The sequence below is a fragment of the Lycium ferocissimum genome, chromosome 7 (assembly GCF_029784015.1).
Source record: "Lycium ferocissimum isolate CSIRO_LF1 chromosome 7, AGI_CSIRO_Lferr_CH_V1, whole genome shotgun sequence".
Lineage (NCBI taxonomy): Eukaryota > Viridiplantae > Streptophyta > Magnoliopsida > Solanales > Solanaceae > Lycium > Lycium ferocissimum.
In genome coordinates, this window is record NC_081348.1 from 47,881,971 (window position 1) to 47,909,114 (window position 27,144).

The following is a 27,144-nucleotide window of genomic DNA, read 5'->3' on the forward strand; positions in this document are numbered from 1 at the left end:
AGTAGGAATGGCCATGAAATGATTGGAAATAGAATTGTAGAAGACATACAATGAAGATATTAGCAATGTTCTGTCTTGATATTGATAAATACATGCAAAGCTAAAACTAACACAATCCGAGAAGGTAAACAATGTCAACCTCCCATTTTTCAGCCTTTGAATATTGCGAATTTTTCAGCCTTTGAATATTGCGAATTTTTCAGCCTTTGAAAGAATATAAATCATGGCAACTCCAGGTATAGCAGTTACCGGTGATGCATCAATTTCTTCAACCTTCTTCTCCAAACTCCTTTGTGAATCTCTCATGCACTTCAAGGTCGGATTTACTAACTGTTGGCCTTTGACGAGTGAGAACCTTATCAAAGTCTGTCTTTGTAATGGGTGGCGGGATGATCTGCAAAGGCATTAATCAGCGAGCTATTTAACTAGTCCAGCCAGTTAAGAGGATAATTTATCCAAACCTATAACAGAACTTCAGACTAAAATATTACTAGGTGTTATCTGCTTAAAAATTAAGATGTAGTTCAGTAAAGGCACAATCGCTTCTAACATTACGGTGTAACCTAACCATATGATCCGCAAACCTTTAAACTAGAATCACATTTTTTAAGTATATTAGAATCACATTTAATTACTGTATTACTAGTGACTCGAAAGAAGTCAAGTTCCCACTTTCCAGACATGTGCAGTTGTAGAACCCCGGCCCCAATATATTCTAGCTAAAACTCATATAAGCACCTGAGGCAGAGGTAGCATATGACATACTGGTTCACATGAACCCAATAGCTTTTTCTCAGACTTTGTATATATGTTAAGAAATTCACTAAATATCTGTAAACCCAATTATTATTGTTTATTTTCTTGAGATTCATGTAGGAACCCATAAACTTTAAATTCTAGATTCTCCTCCGATTTAGCAGCCACGTGCAAAAATTAATTATCTCAAACTATAAATGTATCCCAAGTATCTACCTGTGATGCAAGTCCTTTTGCAGCAAGTTCCTGCATAGTTGTCTGCACAGCACCCCGTTGCTTTGGTCCGCATGGAATCCAAGTACCATTAGAAGACTGAGTAAAATACACAGCATCTTGTGTTTTACGTACAGGTTCAAATAGCACATCCTTGACCTGTCCAAGAAGAGTACGTATATTCATATATTAGGCAAACAAATAGGAACTGCCCCCCTTTTTCCTTGAGTGTTTAGCAAACATGTTCGGCAATTCATTAGGCTCTAGACTTACACAAACAGAAATATCTGAACCAGAAAAACCTTCTGTCTTGCGGCCCAGGTCTTCAAAGTCACTCTCGCTCAAGTTATGGGGTGTATCACCTAAATGAACCTGCAACTGTAACAAGCCAATCTATTAGTTCCCGTTTGGACATGAACTTTTTGCCTTTTTTAATAAAAATTCTAAACAACATTTGGTTATTACATTGGACTGATTTTTCTAAAGATAATAAATTTCAATTTTTAATAAGTGCTCTTAGACTTGTTTTTCTAGTGAACTTTTTTTTACTCACAAAACTCTTTTTTTTTTTTCTGGGTGAAATGCATGTCAAAAGTCCAAACACAACTTCATCTTACAAATACTCTTTTTCAAGTTTTTCCAAATACTACTTTTTTCAAATATCACATCCTTTATGTCCAAACGCCTACTGGATAACTCTAGCTCTGACAAGTGGAATTGCAGTATATTTCCTTGAACTTCACTTTTCCAAGAAAGATCACAGAACAGGATTTACTTTGAACATGTATTGCCGTGCCTTCTGATCTGGGAGAGGAATGTAGATACGCTTATCAAATCTTCGCCGTATAGCCTGCAGAGGACAATTTCCATCAGCAAAATTTTTCTATGATCTGCAACTTTATACTGCAGATCATTCTTTACCTGATCTAGGGCATAGGGTGTATTTGTTGCCGCAAGTACAAGAACTTTATCATCATTGTGTCCAACACCCTGAAAATACAAATTAAACAAGAAAAAGACATCTTTAGCGAGGGGGATTTCTCTTCCTCTTTTCTTTCTGACGAGTAGGGGTGTCAAATGGGCGGGTTGGGCGGGTCGAATGGGTTTTAATAAATGGGTAATTTGCACGATTGCCCTTATTCAGGTGGTGGTCTAGTTATATTTTTGCCCCTCAAATTGTTGTTCTTTAATTTTTGCCTTTGTCTAAAATACCCCGAGGTTCTGAGTTCGAACCCCGGCTCAGTAAAAAAAAAAAAAAATTCGCAAGACAGAGTTTTGTTGCAAACTTAGGCCTTAAGGCAAAAGGTTTTTTTTTTTTTGGCCTTAAGGCAGAATTTTAAGGCAAATTGTGCCTTATAAGGCAGGCTTTCTCAAAGCCTTGCCTTGCGATTTTTTTTTTTGACTGAGCGGGGTTCGAACCCAGAACCTCGGGGTATTTTCGATCACTTTTTTAAGCGAAGGGCAAAAATTAAAGACCAGCAATTTGAGGGGCAAAAATTAAAGACTGCCTTTGAAGGCCAATCCGTGCAAAAAAATGTTAATAAATGACCCACCCAAAAGTTAATTGGGCTAAAACGGGTCATAACCCAACCCACCTAATTGTTACTATGTTTTCATTTCTTTGTTTGCTTTTAATAAATTTTTAAGTACCTAATAAAACTATTTCTTTTCTTTATTATGGCTAATATACATATCAAACCAAAAAAAGTTTTTCTGAAAATATTTTGACACGGTTTCAATGGGTCAATTTAGGCTACATATCAGCCCAAATTTTAGATGGGCTGAAATGGGTTGGGCTAAAATGGTCTGAACTAATAAGGGCGGGTCAATGACCAAGCCCTAAATTGAACGAGTTGGGCGGGTTGTGGTTTCATGGGCTTATTTTGCCACACCTAGTTATGAGAGATCAAGGAATCATTGCGCATAGCCATGATAGATGAATTACCTGCATCTGCACAAGGAGTTCTGTTTTAATACGTCAAGAAGCTTCACTCTCATTTCCTTCTCCTCGCTGCCCACACAAAGAATCTATTTCATCAACGAATATAATGGCAGGAGCGCTTTCACGAGCCATTTGGAAAAGGTTTGAAACCAGCTTTTCACTTTCACCCATCCACTTGGATACAAGATCTGATGACGAGACACTGCATGAAAATAGCAGTTGGCACTCGCCAACTTTACAGCCTAAGTTCTTGAAAGTGGGAAACTGAGAAAATAGCTGACAAAGAACAGATACACAACTATATTCATGCAAACAACTCATTTTTATATGCACCCATATTCCGGAAATGTTTGGTATCCCAATAACCCCCACTAACAGCTAATAAAGAATAACTTCTACGAAGCAAAAGCTCTACATGTCGATGAATCATGCTCGTATAATCCTGCTAAATTTTTATTATTGTAAGTTTGAATTTTATATAAAAGACTGCAACACAAAGAAGGCCTTAGCTGAAAGCTCAATTTGACTTTTCTAGCTGAAAGCTCAATTTGACTCTTCTCTACATCAACGTATTGCATGATGTACTAATCTGATCTTAACATTTTTGCGTTAGCAGCACTTTCGTTGGCAGAGAAGTGAGATGCACCCAACAAGCTGGAGAAATACGAGATCATTTCAACCAGGATACCGGCTGAGAAGCAGAACCATAAAATCCAAAAAGACTGGTTTATTGGCCATCCCCACATGATATACTATAGCCTTCACATCCTGAATACATCCTAAGATGCACATGCAAAGTCACTAATATTATGACTAATGCTGGATGTATTCCTTGATGCGTGCGGCTGCTCTACAGAATTGGTACCAAAACAAAACGTTCAACACCCTTGGACCAGAGTATGTTTATCAACCAATTCCAACATCACATCCCGTCCAATATGGCATTGTTCTGAAAGTGACATACCACCACGGGGGGCAATCCAGATATGACATCTTTGGAGGAAAAGAACCTTATGGAAAGTAGGTACCCAAAAAAACCCAAAGTCCCAAACACTAGGTGCTTTCTTCCCATCAATACAAACCTTGGCGGATGGACTTCCCACTACATGTGCTGGTGGGAGGTAGCAGATACCCCGTAGAATTTGTCTTGGCGCGCGCAAGCTGGCTCGGCCACCATGGTTATTGAACAAAAACCATAAAGACATAACAAAAATAGAGCTAATGTAAATACTACATGTGTAAAAGGACCTCTTATAACAAACAAGAAGCAAGACCCATGAAACTACTAGGCCCTTACTCATGGATCATGACCAAGATGGTAAATTTGGAGGAGTTAATTAAGATTCTAACACAAAATAAACGTTCTGAATGTATTGAGCATATAAAGAGGCTTACGTCAGCCAACTCCGCACAAAGACACAAGCACCATCCCACACTCCAAGAAGGATACAACAACAACATGCCTAGTGTAACCCCACAAATGGGGTCCGGGGAGGGGTAGGATATACGCAAACCTTACCCCTATCTTTATGGGGTAGAGAGGTTGATTCTGATAGATCCTCGGCTCAAAAGAAAAGTTTTGAAGCAAATATGACAGCGAAATAACAAGATATAAAGCAAATGAAGCATCAGACAGTAATACACATTGAAGAAAAAGAAACTACGCGATTACTAAATAATACTACTAGAAGAGGAAAGGAGGCTAGCCCCCTACCTCTCCTAGCCAACTTGGATAACACATACTCTAATTTAAAACTGAGCCCTCTACGTTCTTCACTACTTCTGATTCTTTTGACTCAGGCACCAGATTATTTTAAAACAATAATTATGAGAAGAAAAGGAAAATCAAATAAAATTATGGGAAAGAAAGGTCATAAAAACTATACAGGAAAAAATTATGAGGAGGACCAAAAGAACTATACAGGAAATAGAATAAAGAACCTAACAGCCAAATGGCAGAAATCAGTTGCATCTTCTCCCCTGACTACTTCTATGTATTGGTTTTCTAATTTTCCTTTATAATTTTTTGGGCAGCTAAGCAGATTCTCATTTTGTTCAAGTTCTTTTTTACTAATGACAGATGATACGATGTACAAAATTTGCAATTTAAATACCGACTTTGGTTTTTTCAAATAAAAGCTGCAGTGAATCCGGAAAAATATCTGAAGTTGATAGCTCCAATGTGCAGTAAAATGGAGAACAGTATAAACAAAAAACAATTGCATGTAGGAGGACAAATACCTAAAAAAAGTGGATTCTGCTTCAGTAGCAACAGCTTTGCCAAGTAAGACTTCCCTGTCCCAGGAGGACCATAGAGAAGAAAGGCTCTCCATGGTCGCCTCTTGCCTGAAGGTAGTGAGAAAGGAGGAGAAAGGGATAAGGCATTATTAGCCCACCCCCCCCCCCCCCCAAAACTATACCCTAAGTTCCTGTGACACACCTTTTCTTTCCCCGGGTCCTATTACCCCCTAAACTATTTTTTTCCTTAATTCTTTGCACCTTTAACGCTGACGTGGAGGCTTATTGTACACTATCCCAATTATATTTGTGGCTGTGTGATCACGCGCTGTGGGCCCCCAAGTCAGCTTTCTTTCCCCTTTTAATTTATTGACCTTGGTTAAATCGTATCTTTACTTTTCCCAAAATATTACCCGATCAAAAATTTCACCCGAACCAAAAAATCAATTGATAAAAAACCTTCTTTGATCATTGAAGATTATATCCCAAAATCTTAAAATTCAGCATTTTATAGAGTGGAAAAAAGCATCTAGCATCTTAAGTTCTTCATTCCAAAAGGGTCAATTTTGCTCCAGTTCAAAACAAGAATAGTGTTGTGATTTCTTCGGTGTTACAATTTGTAAATTCAAGGTCAGTTGGAAGGCTAAGTTTGCATTTAGTCCAAAGGTTAGTTCTTTACTACATTTAATTGGGGTTTTGTTAATTTAGGGTTTTTAAGGTTTGCGTGTTTGATGAATCGAAAATAGAATTTTCAAAATTTTCGATTACTTAGTTTGTTGTTATTTATCTTTGTTTGCAGTTAGTTATGAGTGGGTTTACATTCATAACTCTTAGATTGTATCATGGTGGGGACTTAGTGTTTGGAGATGATGATGAACCAAAATATGTTGGTGGGGTAATGAGTGAATATGTTAATGTTGATGGGAATGGGTGTGTTTCAAGCTGAGAATGGGTTCACAACTTTTAATGTAAGTACTGATACATTACATTATATATACTGTTCTCTTATAATAAATTCAACTTATTAAATCTTCTTTTGTAGCCTGGACTACCAAGTTAGAGAATTGTATCTACTAGACCAAGAAAGATAATAAGATCTGCTGATGTAACTGGTGATATTGGTTTCAAACCAACAAGTGGACTGAAATGGAAAGGAACTAAATCAATCACAACTAGAAGGCTTCAAGAGATTAGAGATCAAGCGAGGGCTAATGGTTCAAACAATGCAAGTCAAAGTACCACTCCTTCATTGCCAAGAGACCCGTGGAAGCTATAATGTTGATATCAAATGTTGATTTTGTTAATTTAGAAGTACTGTATTTTGTTAATGTCAAAGCTACTTAAGACTTTAAGCAATTGTACTGAATTCTAGTATTTATATGCAATGTTGAATTCCTGTTTTCAGCAGTTTTATGTGGTCTTGAATGTGAGTTCTATGTATTGGATGTTTGATGATTGAAGTTGATGTTTAAGTGCTGCTTTTGTTCAGATTTTGACTCAAAAGTTGATGTTAAAACTGGTGCAGTTTTGGCTCAAAACTGGCGCAGTTTTGGCTCAAAACTGGCGCAGTTTGGGCTCAAAACTGGTGCAGTTTTGTGTCAAAAACTGGTGCAGTTTTGGGTCAAAAACTGGTGCAGTTTTGGGGGTCAAAATCTGGTGCAGTTTTGGGGGTCAAAATCTGGTGCAGTTTTGGCTCAAAACCTGGTGCAGTTTTGGCTCAAAACCGGTGCAGTTTTGGCTAAAAAATGGTGCAGTTTTGGCTCAAAATCTGGTGCATTATGACTCAAAATCTGGTCCATTTTGAAACAAAATCTGGTCCATTTTGAAACAAAAACTGGTGCAGTTTTGGCTCAAAATCTGGTGCATTATGACTCAAAATCTGGTCCATTTTGAAACAAAATTTGGTCCATTTTGAAACAAAAACTGGTGCAGTTTTTGGGCAAAATCTGGTGCTTGTTTGACTCAACATCTGGTGTAAAATACTTGGACAAAACGGCAATTCGCAGAATTGCCCTTCTTTTGGGGTGGTATTTAAATTTTGCCCCTCAAATTTGTGGTCATTAAATTTTGCCCTTCGGCTAAAATCCATAGGTTCCAGGTTCGAACCCCCGCTCAGTCAAAAATTTTAAAAAAATTTGCAAAGCAGAGTTTAAATTTCGCTATGCCCCCTCCGGCAGACTTTTCCTTGAAGCATATATATATATATTTTTTTTTAACTTTTCAAGGTAAACTTTTAGTAATGCCTTAACTAAAAGTGTGCCCCATAAAACATAACCAAAAGTATTTATATAAGGCGTAAGTTTTCCTTAAGGCATAACTAAAAGTTTGCCTTATAAGACAAAGTTTAAATTTTGCTATGCCCCCTCCGGCAGACTTTTAGTTATGTTTAACTAAAAGTCTACGAGGGGCAGATTTTTTAGTTATGTTTAACAATAAGTATGAGGGGAGACTTTGCCTTATATATATATATATATATATATATATATATTATTTTTTTTTTTTTACTTTTCAAGGTAAACTTTTAGTTATGCCTTAACTAAAAAGTATGCCCCAAAGACATAACTAAAAGTATGCCCATAAGGCGGAACTTTTCCTTAAGGCATAACTTAAACTTTGCCTTATAAGGCAAAATCTATGCCTTAAGGAAAGTTTTTGCCTTATGGGGCATAATTTTGTTATGCCTTAACTAAAATTTCGCCCATAAGGCATAACTAAACTCGTCTTAGGAAAAATTCTGCCTTATGGGGCGGACTTTTAGTTATACCGGATCCGGCATAACTTTAGCTTTTCCTTAAAGATTGTATGCGGATCCGCATACACTCCCCGATCTGCCCCGCTTGCGAAATTATTTTTTTATTTTATGCTTGAGCGGGGGGTTCGAACCCAGAACTTCATGTATTCGCCCACCTTTCCAAGCGAAAGGCACAACTTAAAGACCACAAATATGAGGGGCAAAATTTAAAGACCACAAATTTGAGGGGCAAAATTTAAAGACCACCCCAAAAGAAGGGCAATCCGCGCAAAAAAATGTGGAGAAAATCTGGTCCATTTTGAAACAAAATCTGGTGCAGTTTGACTCAAAATCTGGTGTAAAATACTTGGACAAAATCTCAACATTTTGAAACAAAATCTGTTGCTATATGTGATCTTATTCTGCCATAATTGACTCAATCAATAACAAAAGAAAATTGCCAAAATTTACTCAAATAATACCAACAAGAAAAGTAGGATAAACCAAACAAGTCATGCTTCATTATAATACCAAAATGTACTTTACAACAAAACAAATCTAACTTTAGCCTATCCGAGATCATTGAAGTTCCATTACAACAACCAAAATGAGGTTCTATTAGTACTATGGCAACTTCATTTGATTTTTCTTCAAGTTGCCCATTTGGATTAAACCACTAAGATACACAACAAATACACAAACCATCAAACACCAAAGGATTTGTTCTATTAAACCTACACGATTTCTGCTATTCTTTTTTTCATTCATATCATTCTCTTTCAAATTACTCTTCTCTTTTGAATCTCCAAGCTCATCCAAATCATTCGTCTCCTCTTTTGAAACTTCAACCTCATTCAAATCACCTATCTGTTTTGAATCTTCAAGCTTAACCAAATTGATGTTGAGATTATCATATTGAAAGTCAAGACTTTCAAGCTCATCCAACTGAATTTCATCCTCTTTTGAATCTTCAAGTTCAAGTGAATTCATGTTGAGATTATCATACCGCATCTTAAAACTTTCAAGTTCAAACCAAATGCAACCTAACACGCTCGTAATTTTCTTCTAACTCTTTGATTTTGTTCACCAATCTTGGAATAATAAACTTTGATCTTTCATCAACACTTTGCTTATCTCTCCATTTGAAAAACTTGCAATTGGTGGCCGAAATTTAAAGAATACAATCACTTCAAATTAACACTAACACTAAAATTAATCAACCAAATTAGAACATGAACACAAACCCCATAGTGAGGACAACACCAAAATCTCCTTCCGGGATTGCAGTCAGACCAAGAAGTCTGCATTTTCAACAAAATGCCATGTTTGCATCGCACTTCGACATTGAGCATCGCATCTTCTTCATCCATACACAACTTATTCAACAAGCTATTCTCCATTCCTAACCCTAACATTTCATACACAGAAATTGGGAAAGAAATTTCAAACCCTAAACTTGAAATTCGACATGAGAGGGAGAAAAGATTAAGAATTTACACGATAATTAACTTACCTGATCGAAAATGGAAAAATTTGCCACCAAAATTAGCTCTTGTAAATGGGTGAAAATTTATAATGGAGTTGATGAAATTAAGTGTGTTTTGGACGAAGTAGTCTTCAAATGGACTTTGGGAGTGACATGTGGTCAGTTCCCATTCGTTATAACCTCTCTTTTTTACTCCTTATGCGCTTAACGTATGTGTTCGCACGCACTGGTCCACGTCAGCGTTAAAGGTGCAAAGAATTAAGGAAAAAAATAGTTTAGGGGGGTAATAGGACCCAGGGAAAGGAAAGGTGTGTCGTAGGAACTTAGGATATAGTTGGGGGGGGGGGGTAATAGTGCCGAGAAAAAAAGCACTCAAATTTTTGTGAAAAAAGCACCCAACAATTTGAGTTAAGTGATGCACACGTAGCAAAACTACTCAACCATCTCTACTGTACCACAAAGAGAAAAGGAACATGATGCTCGCAAGTTTTTTGCCTTAATGATTTTTATCCCGCTACAACTTTTTTTAGTTGAGCTTGGAGGAGCTTAACATGAATCCTCGGAGCAAGTGAGCAACTATAAAGAGAAATTTCAAAATTTGGGATTTACTCCCAGTTTAACTCTCGTACTTCAAAATAGACAGCCAGCTGTCTCTAGTTGCTAGCAATTAACCAATCAGTCCCCAACTATAGAAGACAATTTTCTCACAAACATGCAGTCACGCTGTCTTCAACACGGAAAAGGCAAGTTTCAATGATATCTTACGGGCATAGATATCTGTGAAGGATACACCCATTTCTTTGCTAAACTTGACATTTCAAAACACACATGTGCGCGCTCACACACAAATGAAAAAAGTTAAGAGAAATTTAGAGCGTAGAGCAAATAACTCATCCACAACATCAGTAATAATCTAAAAACTCTTCAACATGCTCAACAGAAAGCATACTCATATTCTACTCATATTCAGGTATCCACATTTTAAACTGGCACTTCATGTTTCTCATATTGAAAGGGTTTAAAATGTATAATAGGTAAAGATTCAAACTTCTTCACATAGATGCTAGAACTATTGGAACCCATGTAACCCCAATTATGATAGAAGTGGATATCTTTCTACATTTCTCTTCCCAATATATCAAGAATACCCAATCATTGATTTTACACCAATAAAGGGTCAAAGAAAAATAATACCCAACATAAAATTTAGCACAACTAATATAACGTTTGGTTTGAAACATAACACGCTGTCTAACTACCTGTAATTTCTACTGCATAATAAGTACTCCGTCCGTCCCAATTTTTGTGACACTCTTTCTTTTTAAACATTCCCAAAGGGAATGAAACATTTCTATATTTAATATTTAGTAGTAACAATTTAACTTTAAAATACCCATTTTACCCTTAATGAGATTATTTTTAGGCAGACAAATATCTATGGCTCATTTTAGACCACAAGTTCAAAAGTCTTGCTTAAATTCCGTGCATAGTCAAACACCATCACATAAACTGGAACAGAGAGAGGACTCCATAGTGTTTGGTTTGCAACATAACACTCTGTATACCAACCTGTAATTTCCACTGCATAATAAGTATTATAATTCCTTTATGACTAGTCCCTGAACCAAACAATGCCTAATATCTTATGGCTACTTCCTTTACTCCCAAAAAATACATGCGTTTAAGCTACTTCAGAATCACAATAAAACAATCAACGAAAGCAACTCTTTACTACTCCATCCATCTCAATTTATGTGAAGCTCTTTCATTTTTAGTAAGTCCCAGAAAGAAAATAGCACATGTCTACATTTAGTAACGATTTAACTTTAAACTTCGCATTGTATCCTTAATGAGATGATTTAGACCACAAGTTTTAAAAGTGTTCCTTTCATTCTTAAACTCCGTACACAGTCAACATCTCACATAAATTTGGGACGGATGGAGTACTAGCATAAAAATTCAGCATAACTAGTATAGCGTTTGGTTTGCAACATAATGTAATTCCCACTGCATAATAAGTATAATAATCCTTCTATGACTAGTCCGTAACCAAACGACGCCTAACATCTTAATGCTACTTCCTTTACCCCCCAAAAACCCAAATGTATTTAATCAATAGATTTGGAGCAGATTTTGGGATAAGATTTGATTTTCAAAATCTCCCAAAATTTTATGGCCAAACAGATTTGAAAAACAATTGAAAAAACTACTTTCAAAATATATGGTCAAACAGGGGCTTGTCTATGAATGAAGATATTGCGGTCTTTATGTTGAAGAAGTCAAAATAACTAGGAAATCACTAAAGAAAAACTTAACTTTACTAAGTTTGCAGTATGAGAATACATGTTTATGTTGGGGAAATTTGGCAAACAATGGCTAATAAAGTATTCATCCAAATGGTATACAACTAATGTTATTTTTCTTTTTTTTACTCCCCATTTTGGAGAATCCACAGTGTTTCAACACTTTGCCTCCGGCATGACTTGAACCCTGGACCTACTGGTCGTGGGTGGAGCTGCTTTATCAACTAAGCAACCCCTGATTATCACATTAATCAAGTAATGTTTCGGGCTACTATTTGAAGTCTAGAACAAAAGTAGCTGGAGTTCTGTGGGACTGTGGTGACTGGTGGCCAGAGGAACACCACGAATCGAACACGCACCCTCCCACAAATTTTGAACCCCCTTGACCGTTGAGCCACACATCCTTCTCAAATCAAGGGGATTCAAAAGAAATTCCAATATCATTGTTATTTTGTAAAACAATTACACACGAAATCGAAAAAAATTCGGACGAAGGGGTTCATTTAAACCCTTCGCACCAAGTGGTTCCGCCCTTTCTCAAAGCTCTGAACAACCTAACAAAATGGTTGAAGCTGTAAAACAAATCAAAACACACTGTCAAGGATTTCTGAAAATGAAGCTGAATCCAGAGAATGCCAAATATTCATGAGGAATTCATGCACAAGAATCGCCTATAAGAGTTCAACCACCAATAATCCTATTTATCACACTGTCAATCAGGGCTCTCAACAGGCACCCCTCTTTAATCCTAAGAAAAGATGCAATATCTGGAATGCCCTCTTATTAGCTATTAAAATGGACATAGAGAAACCAACTTATCATACACTTCAATAAGCGAGGTTGCATCCTGTTTTCAAGTCTACGTCGGTCTTCAATGGTATTCATTACACAGGAGAAATCGGGAAATGAAGATCGATGTTAGCAACCCGTACAGTTGCACTGTATGATAAGTAGGTTTCTCTATGTTCATTTTAACAACATACTCGCTTTCGGAAGGATGATCAAAGCATAGCCATTGTCTATATAAGGCTTGGTGAGGTTTAAATCTTATCCAAAAATGGAACAAGGAGAAGAGAATATGGTGAGCGGCGGCGGCGGCTGGTGATGAGATAGAAACCCTAGAGAGCATAAAAGGGATTGAGGAAATTGAGTAGTAGATAGAGGGATTTTTTGTTCTTGTTAACAAGTTTTGGCTTCTATTTATAGTTGCTCAACAGAGAGATATAGGATGAGAATTAAATATCAAGAATACACAATCATTGATTTTACGCCAATAAAGGGTAAAGAAAAAATAATACTCCCTCGAGCCCAATTTATGTGACAGTGTTTCCTATGTAATCAGTCCCAAAAAGAATAACACATTTCTACATTTAGTAACAATTTAACTTTAAACTTCTCATTTTGCCCTTAACGAGATAGATTTATAACCACACAACTATCTATGGCTTATTTTAGACCACAAGTTATAAAAGTCATCCTTTTATTCTTAAATTGCGTGCCCAATCAAACACCTTCACATAAATTGGGACACATGGAGTATAATCCTTCTATGACTAGTCCATGAACCAAGCAGCTAACATCTTAATGCTACTTCCTTTATCAATTATCCCCAAAACAATAAATGTGTCTAAGCTACTTCAGAATCACAATAAAACCATCAATCAAAGCAACAATCTTTACTAACAAAATGTAGCAATAACATAAACAAATCCAACAAAAGCAAAACACACACCTATGAAGAATGACACCTTTCTACATTTAGTAACAATCTAACAACCTTTACTACTCCCTTCGTCTCAATTCATGTGACACTCTTTTCTTTTTAGTCGGTCCCAAGAAAAATGACACCTTTCTACATGTAGTAACAATTTCACTTTAAACTTTCCATTTTACCCCTAAATATGCTTATTTTAGACCCCAAGTTTTATAAGTCTTCATTTCATTCTTAAACTCTGCGATCAGTCAAACACCTCCACATAAACTGGGAATGGAAGGAGTACCAAAATGTAGCAATAACACAAACAAATCCAACAAAAGCAAAACACAAACCTGTGAAGAATGACACCTTTCTACATTTAGTAACAATCTAACAACCTTTACTATTCCCTTCGTCCCAATTTAAGTGACGCTCTTTCCTTTTTAGTCAGTCCCAAGAAAAATGACACATTTCTACATTTAGTAACAATTTCACTTTAAACTTTCCATTTTACCCCTAAATATGCTTATTTTAGACTCCAAGTTTTAAAAGTATTCATTTCATTCTTAAACTCCGCGCTCAGTCAAACACCTTCACACAAATTGAAACGAAAGTTGTAACAAAATGTAGCAATAACACAAACAAATCCAACAAAAGCAACACACACACACACACACACACACACACCTGTAAAAAACTGAGGAAACTTCACAGGCAAAATAACAGCTTCCTGCAAAGCCTGTTTAGCACTTTCCAATCCAGCAACATCATTCCACTTCACATTAGGTTTCTCTCTAACAATTGCTGAATCAAGTCCAGCCCTAAGTTTACTCTGCTCAGGATCTTCCCCTTCCTCCCCATTCGGGCCGGGCTTATTCGTCTTTGGCTTAGCAGCCACAGCTCCATCCGGGCCACCATTCGGGCCGGGCCCACCCTCATCCAGCTCTGCCCGAATCTCCCCGGCCCGGCGCAAATACTCAGTAAATTTCTGAGTGATTGCTTCTTTAATCTTAGGGTTCTTTTCATACTTCAAATGAGTTTTAAAGTACTCTAAAGCATTCATATATAATGGAAATGCTTTGGCATAGTTACCAGCATTGTCTTCTTCTATTGCTTGTCTAACATACTCAATTGCTTGCTCCTTAAAATTGCTATACATTTTTTATCATATAGAAAAAAAACAGAAAATTTAACCAAGAAAATTTATGGGTTTTGATTAGAGCTCAAAAGGTGTTCATAAAAGTTGATTTTTAGAGGAAAAAAAACACAAATTAAACCAAGAAAATTTGTGAATTTTGATCAGAACTCAAAAGGGTGTTCAAAAAAGTTGATTTTTAGAAAGAAAAAAAAAACAAAAAATTTAACCAAGAAAATTTGTGGGTTTTGATCAGAACACAAAAGGGTGTTCAAAAAAGTTAATTTTTAGAAAAATCATATGTTTTGAATAATGGATCTTTTTTGTAATTTGTTTGAACTTTTTGAGCATTTTTTGGTGGGTTTATTGTAAAGACACAAAATTAAACCAAGAAAATTTATGGGCTTTGATCAGAACTCAAAAGGGTTTTCAAAAAAGTTGATTTTTAGAAAAATCCTATGTTTTGAATAATGGATTGTAATTTTTTTTGTTTTTTGAAGTTTTTGAGCATTTTTTGGGTGGATGAAGTTGGTTTGATTGTAGAGTGGTACCCTATTGGGGATTTTAATTTGTGGGTTTTGATCAGAACTCAAAAGGCTGTTCAAAAAAGTTGATTTTTAGAAAAACGCTATGTTTTGAGTAATGGATCATTTTGTAATTTTTGAGCATTTTTTTTTGGTGGATTAAGTTTGATTCTCGATACAGCGGATTGGGGGGGGGCGGGGGGGGGATAAGGAGATGGATTATGGAGAGAAAAGGTCGTAAATGGTCCCTTATTTATGGGAAAGAGTCTAAAATTGGCCCCTTAACTATACACTTATTGGTTTTTACCTTAACTATCCAAAACTTATCAAATTTGGTCTCCGTCTATTTTTTTATACAAACAATGTACAAACTCATAAATTTTCGTGAGATTAATCGTTAAACCATTCTTCAAACATACATTTCTCTCTCCGTGCTTCTTTTTCCTCAAGTTCATTCTTTAACCTCAACTTTTTTCCTCAAGTTCTCTCTCGCGTTTCGTAACCCAGTCCGTCGATTTTGTTAAAAAAATAAAAAATAAAAAAAATCGATGGTCTCACGTCGTGTTTTTTTTTTTTTTTTTTGAAAATTAAAGAATGAAATGTAGGAACTTGGAATCGAACCCGGGTATGTTCCTTGGCATTAAAGGGCTTTATCACTAGACCACTGATATTTTTTGTTCATATAATTACATTGATTTAATTTATACTGTTTTTTCGCTCTAAAAACGGACAGAGTCCGTCTCCGTCGGTTTTTTATAAAAAAAATAAAAAATAAAAATAAAAGACCGACGGACTCCATTGGTTTATTTTAGAAAATAATATAAAAAATAATTATATTTTTTTGCGCATTTTTATGCAAAAAATAACCGACACAGTCCGTCGGGTTTTCTTAAAAAAAAAAGATTTAAAAAAAATATTAAAAAAACCGACGGAATCCGTCCGTCTATCCGTCGATTTTTTCCGTCGGTTCTTACCAGTTTTTTAGTGGTGTTTAAGAAGAATGGTTACAGAAATTTTGTGCCGGAGTTTGTCTTTTCGAATTTTAGAGACTCGAGAAAAGACGATACCGCGTCGTAAATCTCTTTTTTTTTCTTTTTTTAAACAAGAGGAACTTGAGGAAAAAGAAGCAGGGAAAGAGAAATATAGGTCTGAGGAATGGTTTAACGATTAATCTCACGAAGGTTTATGAGTTTGTATAAAAAAATATATAAAGACTAAATTTGATAAGTTTTTGAATAGTTAAAGGACTAAAATTGGTAAATATATAGTTAAGGGACATATTTGCATCTATTTCCGTATGATGCAGAGACTATTTATGGCCTTTTCTCGGATTATGGAAGAAGAAAACATTTGAAAGAATCCAAATTTTTGAGTTTGAACGTTGAATTGAATAACAGGGAAATGTTTGTGGAAGTAAAGGCTGCGTTTAAGGGAACAATCAATTTTCTTATTGTGGTATGACATCATAAATTTTAAAAATTCACAACAAACACTTTTTGTTTTAAGAAAATAGCCGATGGTGTCTGGCCCCACAAAGAGTGAGGTTTGCGTACATCCTGAGTTTCAAAATTCGACCTGTGAAATTACACTGACTATATTGTTGTCGGTGGTGATGTTCTAGCTAGCTTAAGCATACAATAAATTCTTTTTCATTGGCCGAAGTGCACAAAGACCTGATTTTGGAATCACTATGTAAGTTATATACGCAGTACGTTCAAATTCGTAAGTCTATTCTTTTTTTAAATAACTTTAGATATTCAGTGTCTGAAGTTTCATATGGCTAAATCCAACCATTTTTGCTTAAATTTCGATTATATATGGCTGAATTCAAATAATTTTGCTTGAACTTCAATCATATGCAACTTCAGATGTGGCATGTCTGAAGTTTTTCCGAAGTGAATAGGCTTGCAAAAAATTTAAAATGTGATTACAAGTTAAATGACGGTATCTATATAGGGTACTCCATAAAAATCTTACCTTTTCTTTATTATTTATATTTATTTTATTTTAAAGTTAAACTAGTCATAATGAAAAAGTAGATGTCAATCACTACGAAATTTGCATTCAAAAATAGCACTCCCTCTGTTTTATTTTATGCGAGACTATTTCTCATTATTTCATTTCAAAAAAAAAAAATTACATTTCTATATTTGAAAATAATTAAGTTTAAACTTCATATTTTACTCTTAATGACATACTTTTATAATTACAAAAATCTCATGGCGTATTTAACATAACAAATTTCAAGAAGTTCTCTTTTTTCACATAAATTCAAATAGGGAAAATACATTTTTTAAAGGGAAAATAACATTGTATGTCAATTTGGGTAAAATAATTACCCGTTTTAGCCCATATTTGTTTTCTTACACGCTATAGCCTTCGATCCACCGGCGGCGTCTCCCACTGTTTCCCGTCCAAACAGCCACCAGCAACATACCCTTTCTCCACCACCATCTCACTGTCCCAACCACTTTTACACACCATAGAACCATCATAGGAACGTATAAACAGACCCATAAACCCCTAACCCACTGGTCATCACCTTCACCTTCTCGTCAACACCCCGTCGCCGTCGTCGGTGGTTGCGTCGTCACCGTACAGCTCGGATCTAGCCAGACTGGCCGATGATTTGAACCCCGATGAAGTCACTTTTGTGACGTTTGACGCTGTGTTTTACGCTGCTAGAGAAGTCGCCGGAGAGGTTGTCACCGGCGTCCTCTTCGTTGTACGGATCTCCACCGGAGGAGTTTGTCTTCTTCATCTACCACCAGATCTACACCAGATCTCCCGTTGATGGTGGTTGCGCCGTCGCCAGATCTAGGATTCCGGTAAGTGTTTAAACACCTCATAGACACTATTATACACTTGTATACACTTTTATACAGTGTAGAAGTGTGTATAAATACGCTTTATACATTATGTATAAACTTGTATAAGTTTGTATAATATTGTATACTAGTCTTATACATTATTATACACTTTTATACAAGGTGTATACATTGTCTACAGTAGGTGTATAAAGTTGTATATTGTTGTATAAAGGTTAATATTCAAGTTGGGCCATGAAATGTTGGGCTGTAGGTTTGTAATTTAAAATATGGGCTATAAATATGTAATTTTGACCCATAAATTGTTTATAAGTAAAATTTTCCCTTTTTTAAACCATATACGTATTTTAAATTGGCGCAGGTCACCTGCAGCCAAAGGCAAGAAGATAAAGTGGCAACATCAAGAAACTTTTAAGGTTGATAAGGGCAGAGATAACTCACATGTAAAGACCAAGGTACAATAACAAATCTTACTTGTACTAAACAAAAAAAAAAAAAGGGTTTTACTAGTACTACTTTTGATATAGGAAAATCTATGTGGCATAGCTAATTATTAGTAGGTAGTTATATTTAGTAACTATAATTTAACTTAATTACTTCCCATAGCTAAATTTTGTATATCAATTACACAATGTAACTATTCAAAACCCTAATCTCCTCTCTTCTCCTTATTCCTCCCTCAGCCGCCGACAGCCACAGCGGGTAAAAACTCCGGCTGCGACTACCACTGCTCCATCTCTCACACCACCGCCACTGCCAGCCCCTTCCCCTTTTCCCTTTCTTCTCCGGTGAAAAACCGATGCTCCGGCGAACTCCGTCAACAACACGGTGACAAACCACAACATATAAGTGGTAGTCTGTAGGCGTGAAACCACCAACCCCGCCATAGTAGCCGTGAAACAACCATCTTCACCACCTCCATGCCGCCACAAACTAGCCGGAGCAATGACGGAGCTATGCCCAAACACAGCAGATCTGGGCACAAAACTCCGGCGAAGGGCTGTTGTTGTTGTTATGAAATTTCTGGCATATCTGGCCGGAATTAGTGTTTGGTGTTGTTGTATTCACTAATACGGCGATTGTATTCACTTTTTTGAGCTTTTTTTGTTAAAATTTTAGATTGTATTCATTTTTTTTTTTGTCGACAGATCTGCCGGAACTAGTGGTTGGTGTTATTGTATTCACGAATACGGCAATTGTATTCACTTTTTTGAGCTTTTTTAGATTTGTTAATTTTTGGTGTATCTATATTTTTATGTATTCAGTTTTACTCGATGTATTCATGAATACAACGAGCCCGTTTATGAATACAGATAGTCATTTCATGAGTACAATGAGAAAAAAAAATCACTGTATTTATGAATACAGCGGAAAAAAAAAAAAACGAATACAGTGAAGAAAAAGTAGTTACGCCATGCAGATATTGAAAATGTAGCTATGCCCAATTTTAAACCCCTAAAATGTAGTCATATATGTAAAATGCCCTTTAATATAAGCCAATTTAAACCTGCTTTATATTTTGAAGTTGACATACTTCTCTTTCTTATGCTAATTGAAAATATGTGAACATTGTCAGTCGACCGATTTCAATAGCTTTAATTTAAATTGTGAATTAATGTGCTTCTAATAAAAATTTGTATGCTTCAGTTAATTCGACCGAATTCAGTAACTTTAACCCAGTAGCGCATGTAAACTGCCTGCTACTCATAAAACAACAACAACAACAACATATCCAATATAATTTCACAAGGTGGGGTGTGGGGAGGACAACATATCCAGTATAATTTCACAAGATGAGGTGTGGGGAGGATAGAGCGTACGCAGACCTTACCACCCTACCTCGACTTCCGAGGAGGCTGTTTTCGATAGACCTCGACTCAAAGAGTACCATATGTAAAATATGTTCATTTTTTTTAGTGAAGTTAGTTTGATACATCATGTGAATAACAAGATGGATAAAGGTGAATGTGTTAATAAGAATGCTTGCTTTGAGAATCTCTAAGTCAAAAGTACTTCATTAAGCTTTGATGAAAATGACTTCTGATAATAAAAAATCTTCTTTTGATGAAACCTTCTTATGATGTTGAGCTTGACTCACTGATAGAGATCAATTTAATCAAAGATGAGGATAACTGAATTTGTTGATAGCCTTCATTATATAGATGAGTAAGCCTCAATGTCCTTGATGATAAAAGTATTCACATTGGAACCCAAGATGAAACAAACAGCAAAATACCATATTACAGCAAAGGTCAAGCTAAGAACATATATAGTACTTCATCTAGTAGTAAATACTGAAAAGATTCTAGCAGCACTTGTTTGCATATATACACAACAAAAAAACAGATTCAGATCCACCATCGCCTACAGAGAGAAGAGTCAATACCAATCACTACAGAAACAAACTTTGTGCCCAACCATTTACCAAAACCACTTCCATCTTGTGCCCAAAAAGTACTATACTACAAAATCCCATAACAAAGTCTGATAAAGAGAATATAGGCAAAATGTCCATGTACAGCCCTCTTCTCTGGTCTTTCCACTTTTTTCCCTTCTCTGTTATACCTCGGGCTCAGCTGTATCGTACTCCACATCCTGTTCCTCGAATTTCACCGCCACCAAGAACCTTATGCTTACCTAAACAACAAACCAACCATTTATAATATCAGTAACACCATAATGTTCAAACTTAGTTAAAGAGTGTCATTATATACTTATTCTAAGTACCTGTTGTGGATCATATACAGCATATTCATTATACTCAAGCGGACTATCCTTATGCTCTGATGGAATCAAGTTTCCACAAGGTACTTTAATGTCATCCTTCCACACAAAATGCTCTGATTCATCAGTTTTCTTCTTGCCTAGCCCTTTCGCTCCAATCTTCTTCTCCTCCATGGATTTAGTGTCCTGCATTAGTGCAAAAATGTAAATCAGGCACCTGAAGCATGTGAGGGTAGGGGAAGGAAGTACTTTCTTTGGCATGTGTAGGTACTGTTACGAATCGACGTTTCAATATCCAAAAGAGAGATTCTGAGACAAGGGAAAAGTTGGTTGAGACACAGGATGATAGGTAGGGCAGCCGACAACTCATACCAAGTAAGTTCCTCATCGGACACGTAAGAAAGTTCACCCGCAAAAAGATCTAAAATAGATTGAGTATCATTTTCTATAGTACCTCAGGTGGACTAGAGAACTCCTGGATTTCTTCTCCTAGTGAAGCAACAGCCAAAACCAAGAAACCTTCCGGCCTATCCACGGCTGTGAATCCATATCTCGCAGCTTCTGCTGCAGCGTCGGAACAGACGATAGCTCTTCCAAACTGCAGAAACAATACATAAACACCAACGTGTTCATTACCCAAAACGAAGAGAGAACAGAAAATAATACGATATCATTTCGTCAGGAACAATATTATATGCCCTGCATACCATGTATCCTGGTACAGGAAGGGAACAGCTTGAAGGCAAGAACCCCATCTGCAAGTGCCTCAATAGATTTGAACTCCTTGTCCCTGTCAGCAAGAGTAAGTAATGTACTTATTGTTATTTCAAGGTCGATCCATTTCTATCGATAATAGTTTTTCTTAACAGGCAGAAACATTCAATAGCTAAGAAGATTGAATCTTGATCCAAGAATTACTTACCACACCATAGCAAAACCTTGTTAGGCAATTTCTTGATGTCATCAAGAGATGGGCATGCACTTGCTTCAACAGCAAAGATATTCTCGATCGATACACCATAGCTCTAAAGAAAACAGATAATTCAACATATTCATTATGAACAGAATGTCCGAAAAGAATCAACTTTTTGAGGCTGAGAGAAATTATCTTACGATTTCTCCGATTCTGGTTGGTTCATAAGTTTTCTCCAGGTACTTCACTATCATATTGTAATCATTTGTGTCTGTCTCTAGGGGTGAAACAGAACAATTTAGCTTCACGTAACGGTCGAAAAGAGGATCGTCCAATGTCGAGCCTGACATATCTCCAATAAGACGGGATGCGGTATTGATATCTCGAATAGTCTCATAAGCAGAAGCACCCTAAATTTGCATAACACGAGAGAAACATATCAATATATTTTCAACTTAACGGTCTATGAGAGAAACTCAAAACCTGCAAACGAAAAAAATGAAGCTCCACAAATATGAAATTTACATGGTCTGCAAGTTCTCCATAGTCTCTAAATGTAAACGGCCTTATAGTTGGCATGAGAGTGAACCATCTCTGGCTGAAATCGGCCCAAATAGCGTCCGCTTGGTTTCCCGTCTCCGTTGAAGCTTTCAGTTTATCCACAAAATGTAGGAGGTTTTCCTCACCTATTCAGTTAAAAAGTAAACTTCTTATAATGTTAATGGCAAACCGAGGACCCACAAAAGGAAAGAAAGACTCACATCTTTTCAAGTGAAGATCAGTAACCATCCCGATAGGAACCTCAGGTGAATCGTATCCCATCTCCATTAAAGCATACCTTCACTCAACAGACAATTATCAAGTCATCTACACGTGTAGAAAAAAAGAAAGAGAGAGAGCAGTAGTCTTAAAGGGCGTTACCGGTAAATCTCCTGGCTGCAAAGGACTTTCATAAAATTTGCTACGTTCGGATCAAGCTTACTATGTGCAGCAGCAACCCCAAGTTGCCTAAGTCCGAGCCCTCCGTGCCTCACTTCAATGCCATCATCCTAAAAATTCACCATGGGACCACGCCTTTATAAATAATAGAAACACCAAATATACTTTGATTCAAGGAAGCAAAGAGAGCACACACAATATCGATAGGGAAGAACTTCATGCGTTTCTTCTCGAGCTGCTTCTCTCTTTCCCAGAGTTCAAACGGATTTCCCGTCAGTTCTTCAAAGAGCTTTGCGAATTCTCTGATAGCATCGTTCACGTTTTCCCGTTCCTCCAGCTTGTCATCTGCTCTGGGGCTATCATTAATTTTTCCCTTTCTGTAATAAAGGTACAAGCCGTTCTCTTGCACCACAATAAGTTGCATAATGCAGAAGCTACACCATTTTAAACATTCTATCAGTCATTAAATTGAAATTATAAAAAAAAAAAAAAATTAAAAATATAGTTCTTGAGCCGTACTCGTTCATGTTCCTCCCTTGATCACAAACAACCAAAGCACAATTGTACAGTAAGCCGTCTTTCTCTAGAATTTTTCCACCTTCATCCTGCAACTTACTGTCTTTATGCACACCTCTCTTTCCAAACACTTTAAGCTACAACCAAGAAAAGGCAACATGTTAAACAATTTTGGAAAACGAGTAGTTCGCAGAAACCGAACATAGAATTCAAAAGCTTGCAATACCTCAGCCGCTAGGGTTTCAAGTGCTACAACACTGGAATCTTGCTGATCAAGCGCCAAACCTTTTCCCTCGGCCGCGATATCACTCGCGACATCATATGCATCTAATGCTTGAGCTTGTTTTTTCTCGATGCTATCGAGCAACCAAGCCTCTCTCACTACCGGGATACCCCTCTCCCTGAGGAACAACACACCGAACAGTAAGATATAATCACTAAATTAATCGAATTCATGCAGGGATTTTTAGATGTACATACACTGCTTCAGCTACTTTAGATGAGCCACCGCGGTCGCGCTCTGATGGAGAAACTACAAGGCAACTTACGCCTGCCGAAATGAGACCTTTTAGTTTTTAGGAACAATTAAATCATTGCATCAAATTCAAATAGTAAGATTTAGATCATTACCAATAACAGAATTGGCCACTTTCCCTCCGTTTTTCTCGATCTTCGTCTTCCAATATTGCTATAGAGAAGAAGTTATTTACATTATTTATATTACACCGAAATGATAATTTGATTCACTTAAATAACGTATACATACATGTGTTCGAGAGAGACGGCCTGAAAGAGAAATCACCATTCCTACAAACGGTTTATCTGTTGGTTTATCTGTTGCCGCCTGTATATGCTGCTTGGGACGACCTCTCGGATCTCTATGTTTCTCAAGCAGCTATGAGATTATTAACATGCACAAACTGTCAATTAAGATCGTCATACCGGATTAAACAGCAAGTTATGTAAAGAAGAATTACATCGGAGACCGGAGTTTTTCCAACAGATTCGGGTATATTTAGAGACTCTTCTCTTCTTGGTGGAGATCTAGTGCTATAAACACAACTAGACCACTCACTATATGCTCCCTGGCAGTGATAACCGTCTCCAGAAAACTCCAATGCGCCACCACAAACTGGACAAACGCCGAGAGGACCATAAAACAGAATGTCTTGGCTGTACAGAAAGAGCAAGTCTGAAGATTAAATTCAGCAACAGCAAGAACTACAGAGTGGAAAATGTCTGAAGACTGTCAAAAAAGAGCATTTTCAGTTCTATACAAACACGGAAAGTCTAGTGTTCAGAAATTTTAATCTGCATATCAGGTCACTTAAAGTAACAGGCATAGTTTTTTTCCCCGGTTTTTAAAACTGTACTTAGAGGTAACATTGTTATAGGTAACATTCTATAACAAGCATAGTTTGGTAACTAAGCATATGATAACTAACCTGTTATAACAGGTAAAACTGTGACTACAACCTACACGTGTCGAACTTGTATAAAGATTCTTCCTCGAGGGTCTCCTTTCACCTTTTGTTAGCGACCCTTATAAAGTGCCAGTTCAAGCCTTATACTGATTGTTTACAATCTTTTAATCAATTATAGGTAATGCTCCTTATGTTCCAATTCTATGCGTACAGACTTGAATTGGCATGGAGTTGGAAAGAATTGAAGACTTTTGAAAATTGTGATCTAAAACAGGTCATACCATATGTGTAACTATAGCACATAGCACTTCTGAAACTTGTGGCTTTCAACATGCCATAAAATTAGTATGGTTATAAAAGCTACTCATCAAGGTTAAAATCAGAAGTGTAAAGTTAAATGTCCAATTTCAGAATTGTATGGTTCAATAATAGTTTCCAAATTTAGATATGTATCGTTGATAATAGTTTCCTAATTAGGGATGTCTCGTTCAAAAATTGAAGGGACTAAAAAGAGAAGTATGTCACAGAAAGCGGAATAGAGGGAGTATCCCATAACAAGCATGGTCCTAAGAATTGTGGTAACTTGCCCGCTATAGCTTCTACACTGCAATCATGCATAGAACTTAACTTATCCAAAATGAGAACATAACAAATACTCCCTCTGTCCCAACCTCTGTCCTAATTTATGTGATAAAAGTTCATATTTCGAGAGCCAAACTTCTGAATTCGGAAATACAAACTACATACTCCCTCTTTTTGGTTCCCTCTTTCCCGAAAAGAGGGGTTTGGATTCAGATTACGGGGGTTCGGAAATACAAACTACATACTCCCTCTTTTTGGTTCCCTCTTTCCCGAAAATACAAACTACATACTCCCTCTTTTTGGTTCCCTCTTTCCCGAAAAGAGGGGTTTGGATTCAGATTACGGGGTCAAACTAACTAATGTTCTGTGTGAATTCGGATAAATATTAAATATTTAGAAACTACATAATAAATACTACTATCAGTCACAATAATTAACAATTCAGAAACTATCTGAAAAAATTATGGTCATTGGACTGTCCAAATATGTTCCAAATATTAGTCCAGAATAGTTTCCAACCAGTAACTACGAGTCTTTTTACGGGAGTAAAAATAATTAACAATTTAAAATATTTAAAGGCATACGAAGATTTTTGTGTTTTGACTCTCAAAATATAGGAACAGGTCATTTGGCAAACCATCTAGGGACAACAGCATCATCAGCTATGGAAGCATCCCGTCCATTGGCTTCAAGAATTTCACGCATTTGTTTGATGGAGAGATGTTCGCTTGTAGCTCTACAGAACTTCTCGAATTCGGCTGCCACATCGTCAGTACTCGATTTTCCATTACTATCATCGCCTTCAGTTTTCGCCTTCTTTGGCGAATGCGCGGATTCTGCCTTCTGCTTTCTTGTCTTCTCCTCATCACTTGCATGAGAGTGAGACCTTTTCTCATGAACCTTCACATGCAAATGTCAATTGAAACTTACAAAAAAACAATATACACTGACCTCACATCAACAAATTAAATCCTACTCAATTTGTACTTTAGTTTCGCATTTTTTGTTCAACCTATATAAATTAAAAATGTAGTAGAAATTTTGTAGACTATTAGTGTGTTTTAAGCTGCTGTAGCAGGTACTAATTAATACTTAAGTAGTCATTATTTCATTGACATGATAATGTAAAATAAACTACTGCTTATGTCCCAATTTATGTGAGAGCTTATTGAGAGTCAATTTGACTAATTTTCGAAGCTAAATTCGATTCTTATGTCATTTTAAAATTAAATTCAATCCAAAAAACAACATTTTAACATGTTGGTCAAAGTACACTTCTGGAAAATCGAACCTAAATTAGGACTTGTATCACAAAATTAGGACGGAAAGTGTATTTCATTTTAAGAGGTTTCCATCTTCATGATTGGTGAAAATTTAATGGCCCGTTATTTATTTTTTCACAATGAAAAAAACAAAGTAGGAGCTAATCAAAACAATCAGATTCACCATATTGCCCCGCCGTAATAGGGCAATATTTGAAAGCAAAATTAGGACCCAACACCACATGTTTCAAAACTCAGCTGAAAATTACCCAAACATTCTCAATTATTTTTTCAACAAGTACTGAAAATCTTGGAAAGTTAGGTTAAAGCTCGAGTAAATTTCATGGAAGGTCAATCAAGTATAGGCTCAAATCACAAAAGTCACTTTTTTCATTACATAAAAATCACTTAATTATATCCATAAACTTAAAAGTCACCTTTCTATTTTTCATTGAATAAAAATCACTCAACTACTATACTTAACTATACCGATATATGAAATTTACATATTTGGAAACTACGTAAAAAGTGATATAAGTGTTAACATAATTAATAATTTAAAAGACATAAAAAGTTTATGGTCGAACAACTCGTAAGCGAAAAGTGTCAAAACAATTTGGACGGGGGAGTAATAGTTTTGTTCTACAAGAGAGTAAAGCTCCATTTGAAGATGTTTTATCAACTTTAATGAAAATACATGACCTACGTGTCTCCAAGAACCACACTTCAAATCGTCAAAAAGGAAAAAAGAAAAAAAGAGGCTAGAACAAACCTTCATTGTCAAGATTTGTTTGGCTTAGCTTCCAAATAGTGAAGAAATGAAATTCCTCAGACTTATCTAAGTTCCACAGTTCTTTAATAACCAACAAATGACATAAGAAAACCTAGAGAACTATCAGAGCCGAATTATATCACCAATAAAAAGAGGGTGC

The 27,144-nt window shown here is 36.3% G+C and overlaps 1 protein-coding gene, 1 long non-coding RNA gene and 1 pseudogene across 3 annotated transcripts; 1 reads left to right on the plus strand and 2 right to left on the minus strand.

The window, feature by feature from the left end:
• Window positions 1–182: 182 nt before the first annotated feature.
• Window positions 183–14,590, minus strand: LOC132065459 (protein SUPPRESSOR OF K(+) TRANSPORT GROWTH DEFECT 1-like; annotated as a pseudogene).
• A 2,739-nt stretch (window positions 14,591–17,329) lies between these two features.
• On the plus strand, window positions 17,330–19,180 carry LOC132062923 (uncharacterized). The gene is made up of 2 exons (XR_009416278.1): window positions 17,330–17,852; window positions 18,536–19,180. It is a non-coding gene; the product is annotated as an uncharacterized LOC132062923 (long non-coding RNA).
• A 1,227-nt stretch (window positions 19,181–20,407) lies between these two features.
• On the minus strand, window positions 20,408–27,144 carry LOC132065460 (protein ADP-ribosyltransferase PARP3-like). Of its 2 annotated transcripts, none has more exons than XM_059458866.1 (18): window positions 26,919–27,144; window positions 25,588–25,850; window positions 23,922–24,117; window positions 23,711–23,839; window positions 23,575–23,632; window positions 23,425–23,494; window positions 23,171–23,345; window positions 22,948–23,081; window positions 22,625–22,862; window positions 22,411–22,538; window positions 22,251–22,327; window positions 22,015–22,175; window positions 21,690–21,899; window positions 21,499–21,601; window positions 21,284–21,366; window positions 21,031–21,174; window positions 20,580–20,762; window positions 20,408–20,489 (listed from the first exon to the last, which is right to left on the minus strand). In XM_059458866.1, exons 1-18 carry the CDS (start codon window positions 26,988–26,990, stop codon window positions 20,412–20,414), a joined length of 2,502 nt encoding a protein of 833 aa, XP_059314849.1. In that variant the 5' UTR covers window positions 26,991–27,144; the 3' UTR covers window positions 20,408–20,411. The 2 variants fall into 2 exon arrangements, with proteins under 2 accessions (XP_059314849.1, XP_059314850.1); XM_059458867.1 differs by having other exon boundaries at window positions 26,985–27,005.

Coding starts and splice junctions, on each gene's coding strand:
- LOC132065460 (XM_059458866.1), bottom strand. CDS start 26,990: ATGAAGGTTTGTTCTAGCCTCTTTTTTTCTTTTTTCCTTTTTGACGAT. Junction 22,328..22,410: donor TGCAGCCAGGAGATTTACCG/GTAACGCCCTTT, acceptor TGTTGAGTGAAG/GTATGCTTTAATGGAGATGG. Junction 20,763..21,030: donor AGTTCTCTAGTCCACCTGAG/GTACTATAGAAA, acceptor GCACTAATGCAG/GACACTAAATCCATGGAGGA.